The sequence below is a fragment of the Cryptomeria japonica genome, chromosome 5 (genome assembly GCF_030272615.1).
Source record: "Cryptomeria japonica chromosome 5, Sugi_1.0, whole genome shotgun sequence".
Lineage (NCBI taxonomy): Eukaryota > Viridiplantae > Streptophyta > Pinopsida > Cupressales > Cupressaceae > Cryptomeria > Cryptomeria japonica.
The window spans coordinates 491,842,095-491,858,493 of NC_081409.1; the positions used below are offsets into that span (position 1 = coordinate 491,842,095).

General features: G+C 37.0%; 1 protein-coding gene across 4 annotated transcripts in view; it reads left to right on the top strand.

The window, feature by feature from the left end:
- LOC131069783 (uncharacterized) overlaps positions 1–16,399 on the top strand; it is a 277,919-nt gene that overhangs the window by 222,152 nt on the left and 39,368 nt on the right. For all 4 annotated transcript variants that reach the window (XM_058005336.2, XM_058005337.2, XM_058005338.2 and 1 more), the window contains exon 7: positions 13,108–13,156. In XM_058005336.2, coding sequence (XP_057861319.1) covers positions 13,108–13,156 — 49 coding nt within the window. The remainder of the gene's footprint in view (positions 1–13,107; positions 13,157–16,399) is intronic.

Genomic DNA, 16,399 nt, shown 5'->3' on the forward strand with positions numbered 1-16,399 from the left:
AGCTGAAGGTGAATGAGGATGGGATTGTGGCAGCCTTATCCCATCATGATGAGATGCATAAGCTGGTTGAAAATTACCTTTGGATGATTCAGTTAGAGAGAAGACAAAAGGGAATTGAAGCGGAGTCTTCTCTGGATAGCTTGTAGTTGATCAAAGAAGATATGGGAACAATGAAGACAAACTATTTGTACCTTCTTTCAGATCGTGATCACCTTCTCAACCTGGTTGAGATCTATTCAGATGCCTTGGGAAGGAAAGAGGAAGATATTGATGAACTGTTTACAAATGAGCATGGCTCACTATTCTTTTCACAAAGCAAGAAATACCATTGCTGGTCCATTGGTGACCCATGAGCATGATGTAAGAACCTTGGAGATCAAACAGATCATATTGTGGAATTTGAAGAAATCCACAATTATGAGATGGCACAACATGTCTTTAGCATCTTTCCGAATGGTTTCAGTCTACAGTTTGGAGAGGAACATGTTGGCTTCAGTATTCCAGCACTTTCCTTATGGGTTTTACCTCCTATTTTTTTGATTTATGGCTGTCCTACAATGCTGATCAGAATTATATTAGGTTGTACTTTGTGAACAGTGGCTATGGGTATGGTTAGGAGAGACTGGGGTTGTCACTTTGGAGTGAGAGGATTGGGAAATGATGAGTTCTTACCCTCCTTGGGTGGTAGAGTTACTTTTTCCTCCATCCTAGATTTGGTTTACCAGTTACATGGTGTTGTTTTGATCACACTAGCAGTTTGACTAGGGTTGGTATTTGTTTTAATGCACCTATGATGGGCATCATTCATATCTATAGGAGACCACTCTGGGTGGAATGGATTATTGATGATTCAGACACATCGGATTTGGTTACAGGTTTGGGCATCAATGAAGAATTGGGTATAGGGTCTCACATGGGTACTGTTGAGATTATCGTTAGGCAATTTGGTCAGGAGGTCATGATACCTTCTGAGTTTTGCACGTTGGACCTTATTACTATTCCAGCCATTGTTCGGGCGATGGATGGTACTCATGATGGTAATATTGATGCAGTTGTTCTTCCTGCATTGAGTTGTGAGTCATCTTTTGTTTTTGCTAGCATGGAGTGGAATTCACATGACCACTCTGATGTTCCATTAGTGTAGGCAGGAGTGTTTCACTTCGACTACATATTAAGGTGTGCTCATCAGTTTACCTTTAGCTCGCATGCACAAAATTTGACTGTCACTGATGGCACGAAAAGGTGAATTGATTATGGAGCTTTGGGGTTGGTCTTGGTATGACATGTTCCTGATGACAGGTGATGAGTCCAAGTTTGGCAAGTCTCTCATTAATATTAATATTCACAATAATATATATAATATATTAATATTCACAATAATAATATATTATTATACACAATAGTTTTATTTAAAAATCCAAAATAGTATATTTAAACAAAAGCTCTTAATTTTTTTTATTTTTTAATAATTGATATTAGATATATAATAAATATATTTTTTTCTTATTCATACATTATGATTATTTTTTATTTATTTTTAACAACTTAAGCTCTATGTTTATGTTTGTGTTTTTTTGTTGCTATTGATGTCGTAGGTTGATAAATCATCACAATGACATCTAGATCTGCATCTACTTCAAACTCAGGAAGTGTAAGTGCAAGTCAACTTGCTGGTAGTCATGACCCTGCTTGGAAACATGGCATAATGGGACCGGTACTGGTGACTGTTATTTGTACCTGGTGCACGAAGAAGTATATTGGAGGCATCAATCGCCTCAAATACCATGTTGCGGGCATTCCTTGTGATGTTGGGCCATGTATAAAAGCTCCTGAAGAGGTCAAACGATAGATGATAGCACTCCTTGCAGCACTAGATGAAAAGAAATTGGAGAGGGCAAGGCAACAAGCAGCCATACAAGAAGCCGTTGCTTGTAACTTGTAATGTCTAAATTGCCTACATATGAAATTTATGATGATTTTTTTTCAAATACAATCATCATAAATTCATAATAGTTATTAGTTAGTAGCTAGCTATTGTATCTAGTTCCACTATCTGGCTGTGTATGCTGATGCCATTTTGTAATCCATATGTATTGAATAATCACATTTAATAAAAAACGCCTCCTCATTGTTTTTAGACTCATTTGATGCATTTTGTAATTGAATTCTGCAAAAAAAAAAAGTGTTTTTATAAAAAAATCAGTTCTTTTTAAGTTGTCGAGTTTTTGCCAAGTTTTTGTAGAGTCAATAAATTTGGAGCCAACAAGTCCCCTTTTATCTAGATTTGAAATGGTCTATCATTCCTTAAAGATTTGAGTGCTAATAATATGCCTAGTTTAGTCTATGTCAAAATAGTCCAACACTTCTAACTTCCACAAATGTTGAGAATAAGGTTTGCAACTTGTTTTCAAAGGGAAAGAAGCTGCAACTAATTGCATAGTTTTCATATAGCTTTCTTTACTCCTTGATCTTCCATGCATGATCTATAAGAGCTCCTTTCAAGTACTTATAGATCATAATAGGTGGTCCTTGCATTATCTGTATTTGTGAAACTACAAATGCATTTGTTTACCAGTCAATAAGTGGGCCTGGTACTGATCCCACTCGTATTCTATGGCCCTGTTTTTAAATGGCAATCATGTAGGCAATTTGCTTGGAAATTTATCTTTATAATATTCAAGTAGAGACATCAATTTTACATAAATATGAATAGAGTTTGATGCCCATCTATCACTTTTCTTAAACAAACACAATAAAAGCATTGATTTCCTTTCACATTCTTTTTGACATTTGTTGGTAGAAAATTTTGTACACCCGCGAGGATGTGCAAAATTGTGGTTTCAACCACAACACGTGAGTATAAATTTTCCTAATTTAGGGAAGACTCCCCCTTTTCTAACACTTAACTAATGCTAATTTAATCTAAAATGGATGGGACAACAACCTTTTCTCTTATTTTAGAAAAGATTATGCTCTTTCCTCTTCACATAAAAGAAGCTACGACTATGAGATAATAATAACAGCAATTTAAAATGAAACCAAGAGAGGAAATGAAGTTTCCTGAAAGCACAAAGACTTCCGTCACTTCCTCCGGGATGGGAAAACAACAATCAAGCGCAAAGTCTTGAGTTCCTAATTTCCTATCTACCCTTTTCAGAATGATGTAATAAGGTCAATCTACAACATATAACAACACAAAGTTTGTAAATATGATGCAAAAACAACAACGTACAACATATAGCAGTGCAAAGTCTGCAAGTATGATGCACCTTCAATTACTTTAGATGGGAATTACTACAAGTACAAAGTCTTGCAACTTTTCTCATCTTCTAACAACAAACTAAACTAATTCCACCTTAGATATTTGCAGCACAAAGTCTGCAGATATTTTGGGGTGAAGCTCTTCTTAACAACCTTCCACAACCTGAAATAAGTACAAAGAAATGCTCCAATATGACACAAGAACACAAAGGACAGAAGTATGGCTTCAACTCAAAGTCTGAAATTCCAACTCTTTGATATTACTTGAGAATAAACAATTTACAGCTTCAAAGCTCAAAGTCTTTACAAGTGCAAAATTCTACAGAGTTTACTTGCTTGCCAAAAAGATAAAAATATATAAAGCACCCTCGTGTATATATAGGAGAGGGGCTTTGAGAGAAAGGTGGGAGGATCCTAACTAACTTGAGAAATTTTCTCAACCACCATGACTTATTTCAACTACAGTCCTAATCTAACTCAACTTGTAGTTGTCTTACATGTATTTACATTTTACAAGAACGCAAGTGAAAGTGACACTTGCAATCACAAAATTTGTCTTTACATGTAACTTGTCAAACAAAATACATAAAACAAAGAGTAAGTGTCATGAGACACTTTTTATTCCTTTACATTCCTAACTCTGAAAGATTGGAAATTGCTAATAGATCTCTCCAACTCATCAAGATCTAGGCCTTTTGTATTTCTGGCAACTGTAACAGTCTTGATGATGACATCAAAACACCTTACTGTTGCCTCTCTGTGTTCTTCGAGAGTGGTTTGCATTTTATCAAGGAACGCTTGGTAATTCGTGAACTTGTGAATCGAAGCTACAACAAACTGCTCCGACTCTAACTCCTGACGAAGGCTCAACACTAAGTCATTAAGAATCATATTTTCAGCGAGTAGCTCACCATCATGACTTATGATTTTGCGAGATACTTTGTCAAAACTGGAGATGATATCTTGGTCAGCTTCATCACTTATCTCAAGGGTGGCTCACACATCTTTGATGAGATCCTTGATGACCAATGACTTGTTTGTCATGAATTCTTCAAATTCTATGTATCTTTCCCTGTTCGGAATCACCATATTGTTGCATAAAATTTCTCGTTTGATCTGATCCATCTCATGCCAGATCTTCAAGTCATTTTCAACTGAAACTAGACTCTGGCTAAAATTTTCCAAGGTCTGGTTCAGTTTTACCTTGCTGCTCTTACATTACTCAGTACGTGCAATGCTTTCTTCACCACTTGGGTACTATGATCCATAGATGAAAAACTCTGCGTGTTTTTCAAAAACTTGTGAGTACTCGCGGGTCAAAACCCTAGCCGAGTCACTCGCCATTAAACTCGGCTCCGAGTTTCTATAAAACATGCAGCGTTTTTCGAGGAAATACTCGCGAAATCTCGCGGGTTAAATCCTATTTCTCGAGAAAAACTCATCAGGAATTACAAATTTGATTCGCAACTTCTATTTTTTGGCCATGCGCTAGGATGCACCAAGGTTTTCATCTGGTTTTTGAGTGCAAATAAAAATGTAATATGATTATATGACTGAATAACTAGTTAAAATGTAATATGATTATATGATTGTATTTTCAATTGTTCGATAAAGTTACCGAGTTATTGCAGAGTTTTTTCTCGAGTTTTTGCGGGTCTCGAGTTTTTAAAAATTTTTGGGCTTGCCGAGTCATTGCCGAGTCCGAGTTTTTCAACTATGCTATGATCAATCAGCTGATTTACCCCAAGAATCCATTGCCTTGGCTTTTCGAGCAGCCTTTTCCAGTTGTTTGATAGATACTTGAGAGGTAGAGGAGGTCAAGGGATCAACCTGCTCTGAAGAGTTGGCAATCTTCTGGATCATTGTGATGAGTTGCAATTTTTTCTCGTTAAGCTCATCCTTCTTTGCAAGTAGCTCATCGTAGCTTTGGACCAGAGAAGCGATAGAATCTTGGGAATCATGCTTGAGACTAGAATGTGTCTTTTTCCCAAGTTCTTTCCTGGTGAGCATGTAATCTGACAGCCAAATCTCTTCTAGTGGTTTCTCAACTAGTGGCTCTTCTACTTCTGCATATTTCATTCTATCCTTGTCCGCTACTACCCGCAAAACTGTCTTTGCCTTATTAGCAGCTCTAGGCTTTAGTTTCACAATCTGTCGAAAATCAAAATATATCGAGAGAGATCTCCTGCTTCTTCCTCTTAGGTGTGATTGAACTCAGCCATGGGGGTAGTTCTAATGAGTTCATATCAGAGACATCAATTGTGGTTTCTGAAGAAACATGCTCTACCTGTACCATAGCTGTGACTTGAGGAGGAGCTTCTGTCTGAACACCAACGAGCATCTGTTCGGATCATGACTTGCCTGTGTCATGAACTTATCAAAACTTGTTACTGAAGTATTGATCTCAGGAAGAGAAACATTAGACAGGATGGCATATGAGAGATTTATATCAAAGACATTCTCCAAGTCACCATGAGAGGTCTCAATAGGTATTTCCATGCTAGTACAAGCAGATGTACTTGGTTCCACAAGTTCTACATGAATAGTAGAGAAAGAATCTACATCCATATTGATTGGAGACATAGGTACATCCAATGATAATTGGGGAAGGGTTGTATGAGGAGACTTTGGTCCTACAGAAGGAGGTGATCTTGCTGGTTTCTCCTCACGAGTATCATTGTCGGCATCAATAACTTGTATTTGCACTTCTGGTTTCTCCTTCTCTTTTAGTGACACTTCTGGAGGACGGATAACCAAATCCTTGTTGACTCTCATCTTGATTCTTGTGTCGGAAGAAGAGGCACCTTGTTTAGACTTAATCGTGACCTCGGATCTTCGTCCAACAGGTCCAGCCGAATCAATTTCTGCTCCACCTTTGATCTTGATAGTTCTGACATTGTTGTTTTTCAGCCAAGTATTGGTGCTTGCGAGGATGGGCTGAAATCTATCAAAGATAGAGTCATGTTCTTTCTTTGACCATTGAGGAGAAGGAAGAGGAGCTTCGACAACTCCTTGTTCTATGTACTCCGTATCGAGGATCTTTCCATCATCTACCATGCCTTCTGGAATCCAGGTCAAATCAAGATCAACAATTTGCTCCAAGGTGAGCTGGCTATATTCCATCCTTCTGATTTCTTCTTCAATTTGAAGATCAACCCAAATATCTTCTAGACGATGGACGTGGGTGAAGGCCCTCTTGATCTTATCCTTCATTCGTCGATAATCAAAATGTTTCCTTGTTACGAACTTCCTCAACTTAATCTCCTGAAGTTCAGTTTCCATTGCTTTGGCTCTTGCTGAAGTGTTCAAATAGTATCGACCAATTTGCAATGGATTGTGTGAAGGTATGGTTGGCAAGTTGTACTGCATGAACTGCCATCAATTGTCTTGCCAACTCCATCAGAATGATCTTGTCTGTAGGGTACCTCGGCAACATGTACAGTTGGCCTTCAAAGCACCCAACTCTCATGTAGGTGAAAGTTGGGGATTGCAGAAACAAACAACCATACTCATTTACCTTCTTCTAGGCTGCCTCAGAAACTCTTCTATTTTTGAGGGTCTTATCAAAGAGACACATGTAGTGTCCAAAGAACGCATCGTGTACTCTCCTATAATGAATTTTGTTGGGTCTAAGAGTCAACTGATCATAATATTTCCATACTGGCACCGGCGATCTGTCACCCTTGGTAGAAAGTCCAGGAAATTGTCTGAGTGATGTTGCAATATACACCAAGTATGAATTCATATAGAAGGTGATGGTATTGGGAACGTGCGACAGCTGCTCACACAGGTTGTTGCTGATGATTTCTCTCGAAAAAATGTGAGATTTCCCCTTTGTCATGATCACAAAATATTTGTACATCCAGATCTCAAACACATTAGAGTGTCCTAAACCCATAATCCTACTAAGAAGGGTGATCATATCACCAACTTCCTCAATGAAGTCGCAGCAATAAAGCTTACGCCATCTAGAAAAACAAGTCCCAAGAGTCTTCAGCGACTTAGCATTAATATGCCTGATCCAATCTAACCTTCTCTAACTATAGTGATCCAAGGCACTTTTCATTGTGATATCTGCATACACTGGAGCTGCGGGAACTCTGAAAATTTAATCAATAGTCTCTGCATCCAACATGATAATGACATTCCCATCATCATCTCTGATTATTCTAGTCTCTTTATCAAAGTGATATGCGCAGGCAAGAGCAAACTCAGGTTCTAGGGCAGCCACCGAGAAAGATGAAACCAAATGAATATGGCTGCTCAAGAGCAACTGCATCTCGTGTGTAGGTGAATGTAATGTTCCCTTTTCTTCTCTATTTTGTGTTAGGGATTGTTGGCCAATCCCAAGACCTGTTGGTCAATCAGAGGCAGAATTAGGGTTTCCTATTTTCTAGGAGGATGCTTTGGCAGTTTTGGTGGCTTGCAAGTTGGAGTTTTACATTTCTGATTCTGGATTCCTTTTGGGTTTTCAGAGAGCTTCGCGATGGTATGACATGCAACTGAATATGAGGACTTTTCCGAACTAACTATTTTTAGTAAGTGGAGGCAAGAGTGGCTTACTTTTCTTGGTTTTTCTGGGTTTTCAAAGAGCCTCGCGATGGTGTGACATGCAAATGAATATGAAGACTTTTCCGAACTTACTTTTTCTAGTAAGTTGTGAGGGCTGCTCAATATGTGGTTAAATTGCATTTGGACACACTATTTTTAGAAGTATGCTATTTTTAGTAAGTGACAGTTGCTTCCTGGTTTGTGCCTTAATGGAGTTTGGAGACACTTTGTTTAGGGATTTGGGTTGAGCCAGTGTAGCACAAGCTATTTATGGCAGTTCAACTTGGCATAATGATCCAAAGATTCACTTCTATTTTTGGCAGGCAAATTGGATTCAGCTTCTTCAGCTTGATTATATGATCAAATGGACCTCGTCATTTATTAATTAAATGACTTAAGTTATTTCTACTTTTTGGGTATCGTCCATCTTAAAAATATTTTATTAAAGATTTTAATCTTTAAAAATATGTAAACAAGTGCTTATGTTGGGCGATTCCTTGTTGAGGAAAAATGTTTTATTAAGTGAAATATTAGCTAAGGCATAATGGACGGCTAAGGGAGAAATACATTAATTTTGCAATATATTTCACTTATTCATATTGGACGCCTAAGGAGGGATAAATTGATTTTATAACATAATGCACTTTATCACCTTTGGACGCCACATTATGCTTTATTGATATTTTTATAAAGTATATTTGCCTCTTAGTGAAGGTCGATTTGGGGAAAAGGAGAAATGAAATGTAAATTTCAAAATAATATATAGTGAATGTGCATTTGGGTTTGGCATCCATTTGGAGGGAATGTGAATTTGAATTTGGAGACACAAAAAAGCTATAAATAAGAGTGTCGAGCTCTTGTTTTGGGATCTTTGAGCAAATATTATAACGAAGTGCTACCAAAATGCAGAGTGAAGCTTCGAGGAACACTTACCTCCTAGCCATTGCTTGATTTCTTGCTTGCAATATAGCAACTACTCGATCCGGAGCCTTCTCTTAATTCAGAGGAGTGAATTGAAGATAATGTCGCAGATTTATGTATTGTTTTCTGATCTTTGGAAGTGCTTTAGAGTGTCCAGGTTGTTGTTCGTGTGGTGTGCTGAAGAGGGTTTTTGTTCTTAAGTCTCATTGTGTTCTACTTCTCGTTATGGGTATTTCCTCTATCTCTTTGTCTGGTTTAGGCGATACATTTTGTGAGTTTATAGAGCTTAAATTGGTGTCTTGGATTTTATTTTAGCAAATCGCCCCATTAGCTGGTCGTACCATGTGGCTGAGTGCTTTGGGATGCATGCATAATGTATTTGGGTCAGTTTGTTGTAGTTTGTTGTTCTAGGCTTGATCGCCTACCTTCTAGGAGTCATATGCTTTCAGTCTCATGCCATTCCGATAAGAATTGAGAGAGTTGTGAGTGTTTTAGTGGGATTTGGTGTTGCTGGTCTGTGTGTTTTCAGCATGCTGGGAGCTTATCAGATTTTGAGATTTCTGAGTTTGGAGTGTTTTCTTGTGTGGAGAGTCCCTTGTACCTTGTGGAGCTGATTGAGCAATATGTGCGGCTGTGTTCAGTGATTTATCTTTGTTGCAGACATGATAATTATTGTAATGCTGAATAGTAGTACTATCAGCAAGTTATATTTTGAATTGCTCTTCATTTCCCACTGAACAAGTGGATGAGGCTGTCTTGCTGCCTATATCTTATTTTGTATTACTGTCCTCCCGTTGCATCAGCGATAGAGTTGATTGTTAATTTCATTCCCAATCCTCGCGCTTGATAAGCGGTTGAGTGATTGTTATTTCAGTTTCTTGGCTTGTCCTTGGTTGGTTTACCGCCAGGTGATTTCTTTAGTTTCTTGTCACCTGCTGTATAAGCAAAAGAGGTTGGCTTGCCGCCCAAGCATTGTAATATTTCCAGTTATTTGAAGCTAACAGTCCCCCCAACACCGTATGCTCTCACCTTCCCATATTGGGCACTTGGTGATCAAAAAGTGGAAGGGTTACAATTTCAACATTATTGTATCTTGATTTCCTAACCTTAATGGGTTCTTGTTGTGATTGTAACTGGAAATAAATTGGAATAAATTGTGGGGATATAACAGTGAACCTTCTCTTCTTTCCAAGAATTCGAACATGTCAATGTGTCCAATCTCTGTGTCACGGATCTCATCAATGAGAGAGACCACCTGAGTGGGAGCAATCTCATTCTGGTATTTGTTGTATTTATATTTCATCTTCTTGTTTGGAGGTGATGCCGGCTCCTCTGACATTGAACAAGAATCTGCAACATTGTGGTGAATAATTCAAAAGGATAAGAACATCTTCAACAACAATTGGAGATTCCATAGTCTTCAAGCCTATGCTCACACCACAACTTGGGAAGGATTTCATTATGAAACAACTTGGACTGACTCAAAGATGCTTATGGATGAGCTTGTACAGCGATGGGAGGGCGAATCAGATCTTGTGGAGGTGACTGCAAGTGGAATAACTTACACTGTTTGCACTTGTAATCGGGTCTCCAAGACCTGACTGCAAGTGGAAAAGAGAAGTTTGAAGACAAGTATGATGTATACTTGTAATAAGAGGCTTGAAACCCGACTACAAATGGATAATGCATAGCATGACATTGTGAAAGCATCTTGAAATGGAGTGAAATGACTGCAAGTGGTAATATGAGTTCACCAAGCAAATGAGGAATGATTATTTTTAGGTACTTGCAGTCGGGTCTTGGGGACCCGATTGCAAGTAAGCATGAAGGGTAAAACAATATATTTTGCTTGTAGTCGAGTCTCCAAGACTTGACTGCAAGTGAATATAATTGCACCAAACATATGAAATTTGTTTGTTCATCTTTACAACAAGAACTTGGGAAGTAAATATGCCAAGAGTTCATTTGTAGTGGGGTCTTGGAGACTCGATTACAAGTGAAAGACATATGCATATGCTATCTATAAGACTTGCAATAATACATGGTAGATCCGATTGCAAAGGCAACACATTAGTTGCAGTCGGATCATCAAGACCCGATTGCAAGTGACATATAGCAAGGCACTTGACTTACAAGCGGGTTTGAAATCCCCGATTTACAACAATTCGCTTTTGTAACAAGAGCTTGGGGAATAAGATGCAAGAAACATACTTGTAGTTGGGTTGTGAAAACCCGACTTCCCTTAGGCAGAAATGAAAGCAAAGACCAAAACTTGCTATTGGGTTATGGAAACTCGATTGCAAGTAAAGCGGAAAGAAAGGAAGAAGCTTACAATCGGGTTTCCATAACCTGATAGCAAGTTTTCAAGAAATATACTTGCAAGTGCATAAAGAAAGATGCATAAGCGACTACCTTGCAGAAACGTATTTGCAAGTATGACTGCAAGAAAACAAAACAAGAACCAAAGAAGAGATGACAAATGAAAACCAGAAAGGCGAAGAAGATACATACCTGAAAATGAGAAGCCTTTAGAAAGAATCACTCAAACCACCAATGCAGCGTTGGAAGATCAAATGACACTTACAACCCTTCAAATAGGCGATTCAAAACAAGAAGAACATTCCACTTTGAAATCAAAGACTGAAACATTAATGAGCCCCTTCAAAAATGCGAAGAGAGAAAGAGGGAATCGGGTCATAAAATGTTGATGCAAATGTAGAGGAGAGTGTTTGTGTTTTAAGCGCCCAATATCACTTGAAATCGGGTTACATTTCCACGACTACAAGTGAACAATAACTTTCAACTTTAAACTTTATGATCCAACTTGCAGTCGAGGGTTAGAGACCTGACTTCAAGTGATCAAGTGCTTTTATGAAAAGGGCTTCATGTGCAATTGGGTCCTATAAAGAAAAACAAAACCTTTAACTTCTAATCGGGTTTAAAGGTCACATTACAAGTGTATGCATTTCATAAAAACCCTTTATACTTGTAATCGGATCTTGGGGACCCGATTACAAGTGATCAAATTTCACTTGTAATGTGCTTAGAGAAACCCCCAACTTGCAGTATGATACTTTAAACCCGATTTTGCACTAAAGGAGCAAAAGGAAGACTTAAAAACAATTGGAAACTATCCAAAAAAGACTAAGGAGAGGTACACACCCAAAATAGGCAAAATTTGAAACAAATTTCAACCTATGGAAGCATGCAAAAAGACTTTAAAGGTGAATTTTAAGAAAAATTCAAGGGGGTTGCTCACATTTTTGCATGACAAAAAATGAGGACAACACTGTTCAAATACAAGAATATTTCAATTGTTAACATCTTGATGGACTTCCATTCCTTTCTCGTAAAGGAAGTGGAGGATATTATCTACGAGGATCTTTATATAATATTGAGACAACCATTTATAACCCAGAGCTGTATCAAGATATATAATGAGCATAAATATGTGTCCTAGAATAGGCAAGGTGAGAGCATATGGTGAAATGATAAGAATAATATTAAGTTATTATCCTTGTTGGCAACAACCTATACAATTTAATATTGCAAGCAAATACAAAATATGAATGTGATACAATATTAGTCAAAGTCAAATGTGAAAAATTATTTAAAAAGGAAATAAAATGAAATAAAAAATAAAAACACATGAAAAACTGGATGGGTTCAATGTGGGTTTGCCGTTGTTTATTTTGGGATTGCCAAAGGTTTTTTTGACATGAACCTAGTCTTTAAAATGTATCGTACCATAATATTTAGCTGCACTATGAATCCGGTTCAAACCAGACCTAGATCCAAGGGCAAATGGTAGCAAATTGGCAACATAGAATATTTGTCATTTGACATTTTGGGAGTTTAAAGTTCTGAAAAAAATGAACATTCAAAATAGTATTTTGAGAATTCATGATTAAGAACAAATAATGAAAATAGTTCTTTTAGAAGTTGTGATTGTGCTTTTGGGGCTTCCATTCTAGAACTATTTGTCAAATCTAGTTCATCTCTTTCAAGATCTTAAGAAGATTTAATGCACCAACTATATCATCTTTAGAAGAAATCAAATTAGGATTTCATTAAATCATCTCAATTTTTTAAGATGTTTAATCTTTTCTCACCCTATATTAACTAACAATTTTTGCACCAATCTAATGCGAGTTCTTTCAAAGGAAATATACTAGTGACCATACTAGATTTATGTCTATCTCAGTTTAACTTGTCACTTAAGTTGGTCTTGGTTATATATTTCCTTGACGTCAACAGTTTGTTTATTGAATTCAATGGATGCTGGATCAAGTAGTCTCTGAGGGGGTTTAATTCTTTAATTTCTTTATGTATTAGATATCAATAGAAACTTTGTTAATTGTACTTTTGATGCAGGCTCTTGCAAGGTATACTCGGAGGGAGTGTGCATGTCTAGCACTAACAGGTATTTAGTTATTGTACAGTAAGGATATTTTATTAGTGTGAAAGTGATGCTACTTTTTCCAATTTATGCAACATAAATTATTGTTTTTAGTAGGTAATAATATCTTTAATTGGGTTTTGGTGACATACATCTTTCTCTTAAGAGTCATCTAGTTCTTCTAGGAGAATCAAAATTCTATTGTAATATAAATAACAATGAAATGTTAGAAGATTTGAAAAATCAAACTTCTTACTCTTCAATAATTTGAAATTGTAACATTACGAAAAACGATTTGCAACCAATAACTAGAAAATCTCAAAGCTCTAAATAAGTGCTTTACAATTAACTCATCCTATATATGACCTAAGAATATGATGTTTTGTAGTCTTGCATACTCCGAAGGGGTAATTAGCAATGAAAATAACACAAATTGTAAGAACCCAACTTGGCTCTCCTCTGCTGACTGTTCTTTTGAATGCAATAGATTTGAATTTGTTTTGGTTTTTGAATGTTTATAGATTTTTTTGTGTTTTTTTTTTTTGGTAATAATGAGCAATGAAACAATACTGGAATAAACTCCTATGCTTAAAATAATACTGGAACAATAATATTACTGCTGGAATTAATTTACGAAACTATCAAGGGAATGTTTGTTCTGTTTTATGGCCAATATGCCTGGAAAACAAATTCATTACAATGTAAGATAAAAACCTGATTTTTGCTGTCCCAGTAGTTGAAAAAAATCTGCCAACTGCAAATTTTAATTTTTTTGAAAAAATTACTGTTCACGCGGTACTGTAGCAATCCGTACGGCGGCACTATTCACGCGGTACTGTTCACGCGGCACTGTAGCAGTCCGTACGGCGGTACTGTAGCGTTTACTGTAGCGCGGGTACTGTAGCAGCAATTGTATTTTGAAATGATTGCTTCAATTCTGATTTTTAATGGCTGCCAAATGAAACTGTAGGTCTGCAATTAATATATATTCGAAAATCTGCATACCCTAGATGTCTTCCCTTCTTTTTAAAGCCCAAATAGAACTCCAGAATGAAGCTCTCCTGAAATGCCAAATTAAGTGGATATTTCACCACCTCAAATGGTTGCAACACTGAAGAATTGTCGCTCTCCAATGGCTGACTGAATCAGAAACCCTTGGCTTCTTCTCCCAAGTTCATAACAAACAAATATCAATTCTCTGGATGGATGATATAAAAATGAGCTCTTAAGTCCCTTCTTATTCTTTCTTATGAGAGCTCGAACACTTTCTTGGCCAATGTGGGATTAAAGACATATTCACACATTATAATATTAAAGTGACTTTATTATTATAAAGTTACTTTATAACTTTATAATAACATAAAAATATTTAAATAAATCACTTAAGTCACTTTTAATTAAATTAATTAAATATAAAGTCACCTTTTTAAATTTTATTTTATTTAATGACTTAATAAGAAATTAATTTAATCAATTTCTCCTTATTTCTCCACTTAGCCTTCGGAGAATGTAAAGGCTAAGAACTCCAATGAGATGCTAAAAAGGTGGGGACATTACACAAATAAATTTAGAAAACTCTCATTTATCAAAATATTATAGATAAAGAAGCAAATCTGATGATCAGCAATGTTGATATGAATTCGGAAACCCTCAAATGCCAAGCATAATTAAAGGTGACAGCAAATCTGAATCTTAATGGCTGGTATAAACAGGGAAACCCTTCAATGACAAAAACTACCATTTATGATGGCAAATCTAAATAGTTAAGTGCTGATATAGAAAGTGGGATTCAACCAAACCCTCTTGCACAAAATAAATTTCCCAAAATAGATCTGCACTGAGCAATTAATGTATCCAATTTCCTTCAGCACAAATAACACAAAATCCACTCACAATATTTCAGCAACAATTGGTTGGTGGCAGCAATAGAGGCAAATCAACAGCAAAGGATGTACAAGAAGCTAGGGAAATGGTATGGTACCTCATCTCTACAATATTGCAGAAAGTTGTGACTGCTGGTAATGATTTTTGGGGTAGATCTAACCTTAGTGCAGCTAGGAAAGGGTGTAATGTCCCCTTCTCGTTGCTGTCTTTCCAGTGGTCCATTAGCCTAATCTTGAGACCCGTAGGCTAGGTGGAATGAAGAATGAGGGTCAAGCATTGATGAGGCGAGAACTTACTATTTTTAGTAAGTCAGGGGTTGGCTGTTTTGGTGATACTCTCCTACTAAGCTCTCCATGCTCTGTCACTGGGTGCGAAGATCATGCTTTTCGGAGCAGTAGTTCATGACTTACTATTTTTAGTAAGTGACAGTATGGCATATTTCTATTTTTGGCAGTGGACAAGGTCTTGATCCTACAGTAGTTCAGTGGTCTTCCTGGCTTAGCTTCATCCTGGTTTTGGCAATAATCAGTATTGGAGTCATAAGTGATATAATTAAATAGCATTTCCTTATCCTAAGGTTTAATATTTAATTAATTTGATTATTTTTACTACTGATTAATGACTATGGAAATTGTGCATATTATCTCCTAAGTGCTAGGCGAATTTTATGTCTAGAAAGGGACGCCAATTTGATGTGGGAGATATAATTTTATTCACCACAAATGTTGCTAAGTCAAAATCGTAGTCTTGTGCTTTTTGGCATAATTCCTTGACTTATGGTTTGGGCGCCATCCTTGGGTCCACATGGTAAAGGTAATGCAAATGAAGATGTTGAATTTGGGCGAATTTGTAAGCATTTGCATTTGGTTTTGGGGAGTTGGAAGTTATAAATAAGAGCCTTGGGCTCCCATTTTGGTTATCATATGAATTTGCATCGCTATGTTGCCGAATTGGCGATTGAAAAATCTGAGCTTCAAAGTGTGGCTTCCTAACTAAGTCTCAGTTTCATACTTGCAAGATAGTACCTAGCTGTGTCCATGTATCTCCAGTGCTGGTGATGAGTGAGTTGCAAATTGTGGAGTGTTTTGTGTGAGATTGGAGTGTTTTCTGGTTGCTGGTCGCGGAACTGCTGAAAGTGTATTTTGCTCATACCTCTTGGCCAGGCAATTCCATCATTCTGGGTACCGGTTCATCCATCCTTCCTACCACTGGCAATGCATTTTGTAAGTTTTTAGCATCTTATTTTGAGTGTGGAATTTTATATTGAAAATCGGACTTCCCAGGTTAGGCGTTGGGTTTAGTGAGTGCATTGGGAAGCGTGCAAAATAAATATGGGTGTTTTGATATCTTTCTTTGGGTTTGTTTTCATTGTGGCTGGTGTAG